Here is a 14806-nt window from a genome sequence, read left to right as displayed (position 1 = left end):
TCGTGCGCCGTGTAAACATCGCCACTGGGGAGACAAAGGCGGTTCGGCATGGTGCTGGCCACCCACCCTCTCGTGAGCTATGCCAGGCATTCTAGGTGCTACTCGCTAACAGCACTTGCCTCAACAGTCTGTTAAGGCTATACGGTGGGGGGGGGGGATCTTTGTCTTTCATCTTCTTGGTTCTTTCGGTAAAGTCACGTAGAAGGGAAATAATAAACTAATAAAAATAAAACATAATAAAATAATTCTCACGACGTTTCGGCCACAACGCAAGCAGCCGTCCTCAGGTGAAGAACAGGTCTGTCAGAAAGACAGCGTCTGCGTCCTGCGTCCTACCATTCTGACAGACCTGTTCTTCACCTGAGGACGGCTGCTTGCGTTGTGGCCGAAACGTCGTGAGAATAATTTTATGAAGTTTTATTTTTATTATTTTATTATTTCCATTCTACGTGACTTTACCGAAAGAACCAAGATGAAGAATCCCTGCAGTCACGAAAGCTTTAAATCGAAATCTTTGTCTTTGTTAACAATTGTGGTGGTGGTGGTGGTGGTATAAGTAGCAGTGCTGGCGATGCCTGTGGTGGCGTGCTCGCGGTGCGCTCGTCTAGAGGCGGTTGGCCACGTGCTCGATTCGCCCATGGCTGGAGCAAACTGCGCCCGGTGTGTTTTCAACGACGCGGCTGGAGATTTCTGGTGCGGGGGAGATGAAGCAGCCAAGCTTGGCGGAGGTTTCGGGGTGGTTGCTCACATTTCTGGCTTTAATGAAGTGCTCACTAACGGCACTTGCGCAATCAGCCAGACAATCGTCTTTCAACGCTCGCCGTGAAATTCTGCACTTCACCCCACTCTCTGTTTCGTCGCACATTTTTGCAACTCGATTGACTTACGTGGTGAGCAAAACATCGTTGCATAATAATGCTTAGTCTTTCCAACGCCACTTATTATGACAACGAAAAGTACGTGTACTCTGACTACTATATCATTTATCAATATTGATGCATCATTAGGTAAGGGAAGCCTCATGTATATGTTGTCGAGTGGTGACGCAGCGATTGACGCATTGCGCTGAGCCCAACAGCTTAGGTTTGATTTCCGGCCATGGCCACGCACCCCCCCCCCCCCCTTCTCACCCCCCCCCCACTCCTTTACCAACTTAACCCTGACCAGCGTGGTGAAGTATGGACAATAAACCCGCAGGACTAAAAACCATTGTGGAGGCCTTCCTCAAGGAGTGGATAGACACCGGGCGGGTTTACAAAATGCAGCTGAGGCTTCCACGTGCTAAACTGTTCAAAGCCCACAAAACTTCGGGTGAATGTTCACTCCAATATGCTGTGCCCCACCCAACAGCGCCCGGAGATGTAATACGAGTGCCAAAGCGGTGAACTTACAGTGCTGAAAGTAAGTATATGTTAACCTACTGTGTGCACATGCTGCAGCGACAGACACAACTGTGTCTGTTGTATATTTAATAGAGGCGTAATTATGCATAAATTAACACTGATTCTTGCAGTCACGATATATAGATACATACATTGAATTACGAGTGTAAGAATCGATGATATTCGATTCATACACGCTGTAGGTGATGGGTTCTCCTGATCCCTTGTTGCCCCACCAGTAACTGCTACATTCCCCCGAAAAAAAAAATTATCAAGTTTTTCATCAAATCCTGGCTAAATTACAACAACTATTGGAACCAACAGGAAATTAATTGTTATACCTCTGTTATTTAATAAAATAATCAAGTAACATGGCTCTTAATAAACGATTGCAGAATGTAGCAAAAAGTTGACCCAAACCTGAGCAAAGGTCAGTATTATATTTAACAAAAATAATTTGTGTGGATATGCAAAATATAATTAATAAACTCAAATTAAAGGAATTAAAATTAATCTCACCACCAACACGCGGAGAAAATGTGAACTTTTGTTTCCATTCTAATGCCATGTAGAAGCACTTATTATAGACAAAGAAAGATTGACAATATTTAAAACCAAACACATCAAAGGCCAATGAAATGCCCCCTACTGTGTGGACTAGAGGTCACTTTGAAGGGATCTCAGAAGGTGTTCTGTGATATCCACTTCTTTTGGCCATTCTTTAACACAGAGGGTTGCAATGCTCTGCCTGCCAGGGATTAGAATGGATTCTTCATCTAATGACAAAACATCAGTCGCACAGTTGGGTATAAACTTTGGAAAAAAAAGACAAAATTATTCGAATGGATCCATTGAGACCGGAAGGTTTTTTTGTTTGTTATATATTACAAACCAAACACATTTCATTCGTTAAAAAAATATCTGTCTCTCCACAAAAAAAACCCCAGTCATTCGGCCGCATGGCTTATTTTATCCAGCAAGCATTAATTTCAATGAGCAAACTATTGAGCGGTTTTGTCCTCCTGGGGTCTCATCAGCAGAGCGAGACTAGTTGAACGAATACCGCTGCGTAGCCAGCTCTCGAACAAAACTCCGCGGGTAGCCTCTCTGCCCCATGGTGCACACGCATGCCCCGTTACGGTGACAGGTAGCGAGAATCCTCTGGCGTACACAGTCTGGGGGCGTGGGAGGCACAGCCCCCCCTCCTCCCCCCCTCCTCCCTTCCTCCCTCCTCCCACCCCTCCCTTCCTCCCTACCTCATCCCCACCAAGGGAACGCTCCCTCTCAGGGGGCGTTAATTAAGGCAGGAAACAAATGAACCTTGAGATGGCATAACAGGCAATTTGCCCTTATTGCTGCAATTAATTCTCGCTAATCTTGCCACCATCCCCTCTGTGCTCGCAGCTGCGCGCACCAAAGGTTGTGGTGGGGGGCGTCATGGGGTGGTGGGTGGGGTGCGAGAGATGGGGGGGGGGGTTGGTGGTGGTGGTGGTGGGGGGGGGGCAGCAAGCGAGGGTGAGGGCAGGCCCATTGTGCTCGGCGCGGCGAGCCTGCCCTCGACCCCCACCACCACCACCGCTGCCCATTGTGAGACGTGTCAATCGCCGCGCGGGGCATCAAAGCGCGGCCCGCGACGGAGCAGAGCGGGCCCGACAGGCGGCTCTAAAGCGTGGCGGGGAGCGGTCACCGTTCGACTAATTAGGGCGGCCCCGGTGCAGCGCGGAGGGCCGCCCGCTCCGGAGGAGGAGGAGGCCCCCAGCGGCGCGGAGGGCAACGGCGGAGGCAGCATTCCCGTGCAGTTCCCGCACACCTGCGTCCCCGGACGCTCCGCTAACAAGCTCGGTGCCCCTTTGTGGGGGACGGCGGGGCCGGGGCTGAAAATCGAGAGCGCCCCACGGGGGGGGGGGGGGGGGGCGGGGGGGGTTAAGAAGAAGAATGAGGAGGATGAGGAGGAGGAGGAGGCGGTGGTGATAGAGGAGGAGGTGGTGTTGTAGAAGGGGGACGAAATGGCTCATTCAAGCGTGAGAAAGTAGTGGTCTCTGCGCACGCATTTCGCTTCCCAAAGCCGTGAAAGGGCCAATCACGAGCAGGGGATTGTGTGTTTTTCACGTTGTATTTAATTAATTATTTCTCGCCCCTCCCCCCCCGGACCACCCTTTACCCCCCCCCCGCACCACCGCCCCTCTCATCTCCTTCTCAATCCCAAAATTGCAACTCGCAGGATTTCTTTTATTCTTGCGAGCGGAAATGGCTCACGCGCATGCAGCAGGGATGTGCTCTCCGCACTCACGACTACTCATGGGGACCAGCTGCTGCAAATCTCTCGCAATCTCTGCGCGCTGCAATCATCTGAAAAGTGAAACCAAGGTGATGATTAGAGAGAGAGAGGAAAAAAAAGGTTGAGAACACGTCTTTTGTTAGCAGGCATACTTAGCAATACTTCTCTGCTCGAACTCGCTCCCCACTCACCCATCTACCCACGCACCCCAGACTCCTTCTCCGCCCCCCCCCCGTCTCAACCACATCTCTCTCCCCCGAACCCCAAGCCCTACCTTCCCACCATCAACAGTCTTTCACACGCGGAGTTCTGTTTGGATGATGACTCAATGCGTTCGCTTCTACCAATTTAAAACTGTCATTACGGCAACGTCGCCCTCCCGCGTAATGTGAAACGCTTAGCGCCGATAACGTTACGGCGCGGCGTTTGATTGGCCACTCGATAAATCATTGCAACGTTTGTGGTCAGAAGGCCAGCTCCCTTTTAGCGGCGTTCAAACAAATATTCGCGGCTCCGGGCAAATGAACGCCGCGGTTTAACGCGTGACGCTCGCCAGCCGCGTTCACGTCGCTGACAATCACGCCGCAAAATTTTAACCCATCATCCGCAACTCCTGCCAAGTTGCCCTTGAGTGGAATAAAAGCATTTTTTTGTTAGATATAAACGCGGAGGCTAACAAAAAAAATTGAACGGTTGTAAAGTATTCGAGAGAGCCAGAAGGAATCTGCCGCTTGTAAAATTGCTCCACTTTGGGACGTGACAGCTCTAATTGCGTTTTGACAGCGACCACGATGAAGGGGGCCGAACGCATCGGTGGCGTTGTGCTGTCATTTCACCGGCGGCCTGGGCTTGTGAGGCTGCCCTGCCTTTGTGTACAGACACCGTGCCGTGTAGTTTCGCCACGCCGGTAAGTAGCGGAATTAGCAAACGGTGACGGGTAAGGGGACTCGTTTTTGGGAAGAACCGCGAAAAAAATGCGTTAGTTGCAATTCTTTGCAAGACAAATTATTTGATTAAAACTGTAAACAAAGCCACAAAGACGCACGCGCTTGCTTCACAGGCCAAACGTTGCTGAACATCACGCGGAGCTTCAACCAAAAACGACGACGTAACTCCCAGCTTACACGTGGCCGGAGGTCTTTGCTCCATTCGGCGCAACCACTGTGGGGTAACGGTGTAACACGCTGGACTTGCAATCCAGAGGGCTGCCAGATGCATCTCCCGGCCGCTGCTGTTGAAACGATCGACACGTTTCTTAAAACGCCATCCTCGCGTCTGTCCATCCGGCAGTGTAAGTGGGCGCACAACAGTTTTTCAATCGGCAGGTCACGTGTGGTGGTGCCGACCTCTTCCGAGATGGCTGGTCAGCGTGGAAGAGTAGGCCAACATACCGTCAAGTGGGGGGTGGGGGGGCACCTTCCAGAGGGGACTCTCCGAAAGCTCCCTCTAGTCGACCATGCGATTTCATAGCTCTAGCGCTTGAACGTAACGAATGAAACGGTCAAAACGACGTGAAATCCTAATTAACAAAGAAGCCACGTGTGGTAAAACAAGTGCTGATGCTCTCGCATATAGTAATTACAACATAGCTGCTGTCGCAGCTCAAAGTGCTACAACTTGGCCATCAGCTCCAGAAAAAGGCTCACTCGTGGTAATACAAAGTTTCTCAACTTCAAAGCGAGCAACGCTCTGGGTGAGATGAGCTCACGGCGTGTGACGTCTGGTAAAAATATAACTCCCGCAGGGCTCCTAACCAGTAATAAATCCATAAAGCGCGAGAAACGCATCGCCATTGCAGAAAAAAATATTAAAGGAAAGCACAGGACCCGGCCGACCTTTGAATCCTGGCATGAAAGCTGCTTTGTGTTTATCACGCCTCGTGATTTTTGCCGCGGCATCCTCACTGCAAGCAGTGAGCGTCGCTTCCACGTGTACAGGTGGTGCCACCGCACCAGGGCTCACCGACTCGAGAAAGGCACCTTGGGTTTACGAAGAGCTGGGAGGGAGGAATTGCATTGGACAGAGGGCCCATGTTTGTATCCCTTGCACCGGGGTCTATGCTAACCACACGAAGTGTGGGCTTCCGGGTTGGGCTGTGTCTTGGTCATTCCATCTCTCAAGCTTCTGCCGGTACGATGCGGGGGTTGAAGACTTAATACTCAACAAGCCGGAAAGCCACACTTGGGTTACAAGCGGCTGCGACAACGTACGCGTGACATGAACAATTGAGCTAATTTAACAAAAGTTAGCAATTTCATTGTTCTTGTTTCAAAGCTAAACTAAATATATCAACGTGTTGATGGTAGGAGGAGGAGGAGGAGAAATCAAAAGTGTGGTGGAAAATGATGAGCATTGCACCAGACGCTGCAGGAATCTGCGCAGAGGAGCACTGGTAGGGGGCGGGGCTTGGGGGGGGGTGGGGACCGGGGGGGGGGGCGGCTGGAGAGGGGGGGGGGGGGCTGGAGAGGGGGGGGGGATCGCGGGGTGTGAGGAGTAGCAGGAGGGGGGGAGCGGCAGCCCTGACATGACCCCGACCCACTCTTAGCTCGCGAGCCTTTGTGTCTGGGGATGTTAATTGGGAGCCGGTCACTCGGACAAAACTGCCTGGGTCTTGCGGGAGTGTGAAAACAGCCGTGAAGTGCTCAAGGGTTAGTGGAGTCATTAATGGGCTTAACACAGCAACAACAGAAGGGAGACACACAAGAGTCCGTTTTTTTCTCCCTGTCAGTTGCAGAGCACGGGACAAACAAGCCCCCCCCCCCCATTTATGTTGAACCGCAAGTCGCCGCGGGCTTTCAAATTGCACGGCTGACCGTTAGGACTTGCCCTTGACAAGGCGCGAATAATGGCTTGAGCCGTGCCGTCACACCAGCGCCAGGAGTTGAACACGACCGCAGTGCGCGTGTGGCCCAATGCTAACACGCACGCTTGTTGATGTGCAAGGGTTACTGAGCGTGGCAACCCGAAGGCCCAAAAGAGGCGATTGGCGAGCAACGAGCGGCAATGGTTAAAGTTGCCGTGGATCTCTTGAATCGAACGATATATGACGACAACTTTGGGTGCAGAGACGACGGGAGGGAATTTGCGGCAGTGCAAAGGAAAGAGAAGCCTGGTTGGACACAGTGTGGAGGAGATGAAAGTGACAGACCGAGTCCTCAACGTGGGTGGAGGAATCAATGAGTGAAGTTCGCGAGAACCATGGGGTAGCCGTGGTAGATGTGTGATGAGGAGGCGACTGCCTGACTGCCAGCGATTGAGTGACTAGTATACAATGCTGGAACGGCCTACCATTCACTGGTTTATCTTCAAGTCGATGAGTTAGTGATTATGACAACAAAAAACACGATCAGTTAGAATTTAACTCGCATCAGCGAATGTTTCCCAGAAACACGTGGTGAGCTTGTTGTGCACAGTTTGTATACACCAGAACGATGCAAGCATTGTGCTATTGCTATTCACAGTGACCATCACAAAAGACCCTTTGTCAATCCACTGCTGGATAAAGGCCTTCCAAAGTCACGTTGGTCATAGGGGCTATTTGGCCATACTTCGCTATGTTGTTCAGTGACGGTTGGTAAATGGGGGGGAGTGGCAGGAGTAGTTCAGGTATCACTCACCACTAATGTTGGCCATGAATCAAACTCAAGTTGCCAGGGTTCATAGTGCAGTGCGCTAACCACTGCGCCACGCTCCACACGAATCATTATTACTCAACACCAGTTGATTGGCAATTACGTAAACTGCACGATAAGTGTATTTATTAACATTTACTATTTTGCCCACACACAATGCGTGTTACTGACACATGAAAGGCAATTTTTGTTGTTGTTTATCTAAAAATCTATTTGACATTTTCCACTATAATTTGCTATGGAGCAACACCATACCAGCCTCCTGCATATTAACGGTTTCATGCATTGTAACCGCCTCGTTATTCCAATTATCACACCAATACTTGACATTCCTTAATTTTCTTTGTATTATTGTAAGTGCATGCGCTAATAGGACAGTACTCATTTCAACTCTTCGGCTCGCGTGTTTTTCAAGACCACGTTCTGTGATCCTCTCCCCCCATGTCGTCTCACGTCCACTCAACAAAGTGTATATTTGAGCCGCTGCCAATGCTGGTGTGATCAAAACAAGCCGAGAAGTGACACGTCCCTTAATATGTATGTATGTTGAACTTCTTTCGCACCGTACATAGCCAACCGCGTTAATCGGAAGTGTCGGGGATGGACAACAAACTAAACACAAAACAAGCAGGTCTGAAGAAATTAGTTTGTAATCAAATTGTTAAAGTGCATAGCTGCAGTGGCTTCCTAATATCAACAGGAAGAGTGTTCCAGGTGGCCGTATTTGTTTTATTTCACGAGGTAAGGCCCATTGAATTATATATCTCTTTTTCAGAAGCGACCTGTCCACAATTGATAGCTCAACGAAGTGACTTATCATATGGAAATTTAGAGCAGCCGAAAAACCAGAGGACTGGGAGAAAAATCCACATGACCACAAGGAAAACACACAAACTCCAAACATACAGGCGTTAGGGTCAGGATGGAACCCACGGACCTCCTGCATACAAGGCGAGAGATTCAACATCTCGCCATCGCGGCAACTGCTAGCAAAACGATAAGTCGAGGCTTAAACTCGCCGTGTACAGAAAGTGGGCAACTACACAATCACATCCACTGCACTGGCATCGGATGCGGTTAGTTAGTTAATTAGTTAGCATGCTGAAGTAACATGTTATTTAATCTGGAATTTGCATCCATCAATTGATGGATGCAAATTTTTGCAATCTTTGGAAGGACGTTGATCAACCAGGTAAAGTGTTAACCGTTGTGGTGGCCGACTCTCTGAGTTGCATTACATTTCTACGTTTGCTAAGTTTGATCTTTTTTCTTTCTTTGTCTCTCTCTCTCACCTTGTCCCCTCTTTGAATTTCACCCTCACCCTCTCGCCCGTTACGGCAGCCCCTCCCCTCCCTCCCCTCCCTCCCCTCCCTCCCCTCCCTACCCTCCCTCCCCTCCCTACCCTCCCTCCCCTCCCTCCCTCCCCCTCTCGGATCAACACAATGCCCCGTCACAGCGGCTTTTTTCTATTTATCACCTGAAGACGATTGCTTGTTGTTGCGATCGCAACGTCGTGATCTATTATTTTTTTTCTATCTACGTACCTCTACCGAAAGAACCAAAGAGTTTAACATGTTATTTGTTGATGAAATTTATTTGGTGATTTATTTACAAAAATAATAATAATGAGCTAAAATGTGGCTCAAGTGTCATGCCATACCTATGACAAGCTACATAATTTGGAGGTAAACAACAGAGCTTTACTTTCGATTTAAAGCTTTCGTGACTGTAGGGATTCATATTCTTGGTTCTTTCGGTAAAGTCACGTAGAAGGGAAATAATAAAGTCACGTAGAAGGGAAATAATAAAAATATAAAAAATATTTTATTATTTCCCTTCTACGTGACTTTACCGAAAGAACCAAAAATACAGAGCCTTACTTCTTTGTGTTCTATTGCAAGTGAGAGAATGGGTTAGCAAGCAGAGCTGAGGTGGACTATCTGGCTTTACTCTCGGTGTACATCCTCACAATGGAACGCGAGCCCACAGGTCATTGTGACATTGCCCGTTTGTAAGGTTAACAGAGGACTGCCACATTGCGAGCAGTAGATTTGTCAAAAGTCGGTGTGCTTCTTGTTAGCATTAGTATTATAAATCTGTGCGTCTAGGCGACAATACTATACATCAGCAAGCATCTTGAGCTTCATGGGGAGAGTTGAAACATTTCTTAAAATAAGCTCTCCATGTGTTGTTATTGAGAGTCATAGGGAATATGATACTTGTGGACGATGTTTATGTGCTGAGACATGGTTGCTCATAATGATCCAGGGCAATACTCAAAGTATTCAGTGTTTTGATCACATTACTTGTTATGTTGAACAGAGCTCCATTAGGTGACCCAGCAGTATTTGTTGAATAAGCTTGACTCTGCTGATGGGACCCAACATGTTGATACCAGTTTTAGAATGTACTTACTTAGGCAAATGATGCTGGATTAACATTTCTATGGAAAGTTACAGTACTGAAACAAATGTTTGACGTGCAGATAGAACAGAGGTTGCTTTATTGCGTGTCAAACGTAACTCTCTGCAGAAAATGTGACCTTTAATCCACGAGTAGATGATGCCAGCAGTGAGAAGCTCCCGGCACGGTTTGGTTGAAACCAGATTTTTTTTCCATTTGACTGAAGAACAGATCTAGACGAGGCCGGATCCCTCTCGTATGTATTTACACAATCCTGTGCAAAACTGGCCCAAGCAACCAATAACCCCACCGAACAAACCATGGAATGCCTTCAAAGTGTGGGAGGGGAGGGGGGGGGGCAATCCAGCAATGTCAAATATTGCATATGACATGCATTTTCTCTAGTAGATGTCAATACAATACCAATGATCAAAGGTCTTAACCAAAGGGGGTTGATGTTCTTGGTTCTTTCGGTAAAGTCACGTAGAAGGGAAGTAATAAAATAATAAAAATAAAACATAATAAAATAATTCTCACGATGTTTCGGCCACAACGCAAGCAGCCGTCCTCAGGTGAAGACCAGGTCAGACGCTGTCTCCCCGACAGACCTGGTCTTCACCTGAGGATGAAAGCTTTAAATCGAAATTCAAAGGGGGTTGATTACCCCCAACTACGTCGCCCTCCCACGGATCTGCCACAGCGGTGGTTGCAGATTTACATCCAGAGAAAGCCAGAGCAAAACAAATCCACGATTTTTTTGGATGTGCTCGTGTGAGCTGGATATAAGCACACCCCCACCGGGGGCAAGGCTGGGTGGTGTGCTTATATTCGAAGGAGTGTGATTGTGTGAAACGTTGCCCTTTGCCTTTTCCCCACAAGTAGAGTGTAATGACGTGTTGCTTATATGGGAACTGCGCTTGTTAATATTATAAGGGTGGGCTTAACTCAAGATGTAAAAACAACACATTACATTTTAAACCACTCATTTTTGCATACAGTGTAGGACAACTTCAACAAAAAAATGTTTCTGGTGACTGATTAACAATAATTACTTATATTAATTATAATTACAACCCTATGTCAAGATGCAACAGACAAAACAATCGTTGAATAAGCTTACAAAACGTAGAACACACAAAAATAATCTCATTGCTTTGTTAATCCCCTGTTTGATGAAGACCTCCCCCCTCACCATGTCGGTCGCGTGGGTTATTTGACCATACTTCACCACGGTGGTCAGTGTGCATTAGTGAAAGCAGAGACGGCCCAGGACCCGTTCAGCTATCACTCGCCACTGATACCAGCCATGGCCAGGAATTGAACTGAGCTGGGTTCGAGTGCAGTGAGCTAATCACTGCGCCACCACTCCACCCGACTGTTCCATAAAATGATACACATTAATAATTAATACCCATACATGCTTTAACAGCACCAGGGAGTGCTGATAGGTTGTAAAATGAAATGTGTTTGTAAGTTTATTAAACTTGCAAATACCTAAGTCAGCTATTCAAGTACAGTATAACCTTTAATCTCACGTAAACTAGCCGAAACGTCGTGAGAATTATTTTATTTTATTATGTTTTATTTTTATTATTTTATTACTTCCCTTCTACGTGACTTTACCGAAAGAACCAAGAAGATGAATCCCTGCAGTCACGAAAGCTTTAAATCGAAAAGTGAATGATGTTAACCAGTGTATGAAGTCTAGTTACAGTACACATAAACAAACGTAATAAATAAGCTGAACATTGTTTCACACTAAAATAAATCATAATTTACTGCCCTTGGTCAGTGCGCTGCTGATGAAGCCCTCACCACGCTGCCCCGGTCATGGGGGTTTTATTTGACCATACTTCACCACGCTGGTCGGTTGTGGGTTGGCCAAGCCTGGCGCAGGGCCAGAGCCGATTCAGGATATCACTCATCACCGATGTTAGCCACAGCCGGGAATTAAAACTCAAGTCACCGGGACAATAAGCGCAGTGCCTAACCACTGCACGACTGCTTTTCCATATTGCACGCGCACACAAGCACACCGACTATACTCTGCGGTACAGTATTGGGGTGCTTTCAGAATAAGTAACGGAGCATAGCGAAGACATGTGCATTAAACACGGGGATAACATTGGCTCTTTTATATCTCGCATATTGTTTTCGTGTGTAAAAGCTACAAGAGACCCTACAAGCCCGAATGCCAGTGGTCGTGTTAAGTTTCGTGATGGGTTAGGCTGGGTCACGTGCTGTCATTCCATTACCGTGCAATTGGCCATGGTTCTCTTAATTGGTCCAGTGGCACAATTGTTGGAACGCCAGACTCAACAATTGGAAGGTCGCGAGTTCAAACGCCGATCAAGGGTCAACTCGCCTAATAATGCGTCATTGGTCGATAAAATCGGTACCACTTTGTGTGAGGTCAGTACCACGATGTGCGAAGAAGATGATCTCTTGCATGGGAATGTGAGATCTCCACCACTGGCTTGGGGCCATCAGTGGAGATGTCAGCAGCCGCATGACTAAATCTTAGCAAATTGATCATACGTTGACTTGTGGCTTTGTTTTTGGAAAGAGCAGCTACAACCACGTTGACCAGAGTTCGATTCCTGACCACGTCTAACATCAGTGGCGAGTGATAGCAGAGCTGAACATGAGCCTCGCCGAGGTGGACTCATTCTAAAAATGAGTTCCTATTGCGGCAGTGGTATCAGATCACTTCCAGCTTTAACCCTCACCTGGGCCCGAACCCGGGAAGGCATCAGTGGTGCGTGTGACGCCCTTACCAAAGGCCCATCCCGTACAATTGTTTTATTGGTAATTTTTTATTTGAATAAGTCATTGTCAACCCCGACCTCTGTGACATTTCAGTCCACAGGTCGGTCAGCCAATCAGTTCACTCAATTAATATTTATTTTATATCAATAAAGAACAACAACAAATTTGAGACAGCTATCATTTTCAATCTCTTTTCACAATCCTGTAATCGGAGCAATAAAAGTAATCTGTTTTTAACGTAATAACAAAATGCGAAGATATACGTTATTTTATTTACTTTCGACGATTAAAAAAATATTCCGGTGAAAGAATAACATTACGAGGCGAACATATTGTCAACTTAGAGCAATTTTAATTAACCGTGCTCAGTTTTCTGTATTTCGTCACTCCCACCTCTTTGGTGGCGCTATTATTCGTCATCCGAACTTCTTCCGGGGTTTCAGTTCAACGCTTATCTCGTACACGGGAAATCCCGTTTAGCCAGTCTGTTCGGTGGCAACGGCCGGCAAGCCACGAACAATCGAGTTTTTTTTTCGATTTAAAGCTTTCGTGACTGCAGGGATTCATCTTCTTGGTTCTTTCGGTAAAGTCACGTAGAATGGAAGTAATAAAATAATAAAAATAGAACATTTTTATGTTTCGATTTAAAGCTTTCGTGACTGCAGGGATTCATCTTCTTGTTTCTTTCGGTAAAGTCACGTCGAAGGGAAGAAATAAAATATTTTTATTATTTTATTACTTCCCTTCTACGTGACTTTACCGAAAGAACCAAGAAGATGAATCGAGTTTATATTTTAGTGCAGAGTCGCCCCAGCCACTAGCCATACGAGGCGTATATTATTTTTAAATAGAAGTATGACACAGTGCAGTACAGTACATACACACAATGTTTGGTCAACCTCCTCAATGGACTGCGGTCTCAAATAATGCGACCAGCTTCTCTTCGTTTGCGCGTTCATTCAGACTCCGTTCGCCGCTGTCTCGTCAGTCAAGTCACGTGCCGCTGTGCCCTCTGTTGAGTCGTCGTCACGCTCGGCGATTGTCGTCCACTCTCAGTCATCGTTGACCAAAGATAACATTGCACCGTGCTAACTAAACTAAACCTCATGGGACCTTCTTTGCCAGTACCGAAATATACTAATAGGGGTTTTCCCCTTTTTTCTGGCAACAAAACTGACACCTTTTGCAAGGAATCATGCTTACATTAACCACAATACTTGCAGTCAAATGCAAACAAAAAACAATACTCTCCCATGATGTAGCTGCTCACCCCGAGCTCTCATTACTCTGGTAGTGCGTTGTCTTTGAACTGTGCGCTTTTTGGCGTCATCTGGTCGAACGCCATATGAGACTAGGCTCCAAAGAAAGCTGTCTCTGGTGTGGACCAATCAGTTTCAAAGACAATGCATAAATTATCAGAGTATTGTTTTTTGTTTGCATTTGACTGCAAGTATTGTGGTTAATGTAAGCATGATTCCTTGCAAAAGGTGTCAGTTTTCTTGCCAGGAAAAAGGGGAGAAACCCTATTAGTAAACTAAACCTATTGTTCCTACCAGGTAAGGCCCACTGAGCTCTTTTTCAGAAGTGGGCTGGCCGCAAATGATAGCCCAACGAAGTTACTTTCTCACGCGGTCATATGTAGCAGCCAAGCATGTGTCTAAAGCCACCAAATATACAGGCGTCAGTGTCGGACAGCGAACACCGCGACCTCATGTATACCAGGTGAGGTCGTTAGCATCTCGGCGATCTCGCCACCGCAGCGAACTCACTCAGTCTGGGCTGCGAGATGTAATTCCTCGTCACGGCCTGCACGTGCTCCCTGGCCGCGGCGGCGGCGGCTCCATTCCCCGCGAGCCTCGCTTCGTGCTTGCCCGGCATGGTGAAGTCACGATCACGTTGCTGACGATGACGACGACGATGATGAAGACGACCAACGGGCGCGCCGACGTTACCTCTACAACAGCGACGCGCCGACGCAATGAAGCGTTAGAAAGGAAATGTGGCGGTGTGAATGAACTGGACTGGGCCACGAGACGTCGAGAAGAAGAAGGAACAGGGGGATCGTGTGTAGTGCGTGTATCTTCAATCTCTGCGGACTTGCCTAATATACCTGCCACGAAACCAGACGCGTCTACCTTGAGCCAGTCCTCGAGCCCTAGCCAGCGAACTCGCTCGCTCGCTCGCCCGCCCACCCACTCGTTGCAACCGTGAGCCCGACCCCCACTCCCCTCTCACCATCAGCCGACGGTCATGTGCGCAGTAAACACGGGTTAAACATTGCCCCGCGCCCGGCTCACAACCATAAACACCGCCGCGTCTCTTCAGCCACCGCTCTGGCCGGG

At 47.7% G+C, this 14806-nt stretch overlaps 1 protein-coding gene across 1 annotated transcript in view; it reads right to left on the bottom strand.

Moving 5' to 3' along the window:
* Positions 1–14553, bottom strand: part of LOC133343416 (V-type proton ATPase subunit B, brain isoform) — a 40584-nt gene extending 26031 nt beyond the window's left edge. The window contains exon 1 of the mRNA XM_061552999.1: positions 14234–14553. Within this exon, the coding sequence (XP_061408983.1) occupies positions 14234–14342 (109 nt within the window). The 5' untranslated portion in view covers positions 14343–14553. The remainder of the gene's footprint in view (positions 1–14233) is intronic.
* Between the last annotated feature and the right edge of the window lie 253 nt (positions 14554–14806).

Source organism: Lethenteron reissneri, chromosome 17 (assembly GCF_015708825.2).
Source record: "Lethenteron reissneri isolate LAM-NWPU_2019-01 chromosome 17, ASM1570882v1, whole genome shotgun sequence".
NCBI classification, from domain to species: domain Eukaryota; kingdom Metazoa; phylum Chordata; class Hyperoartia; order Petromyzontiformes; family Petromyzontidae; genus Lethenteron; species Lethenteron reissneri.
Note: the sequence above shows the minus strand (reverse complement) of the source record. Positions and strands in the feature narration are given on the sequence as shown.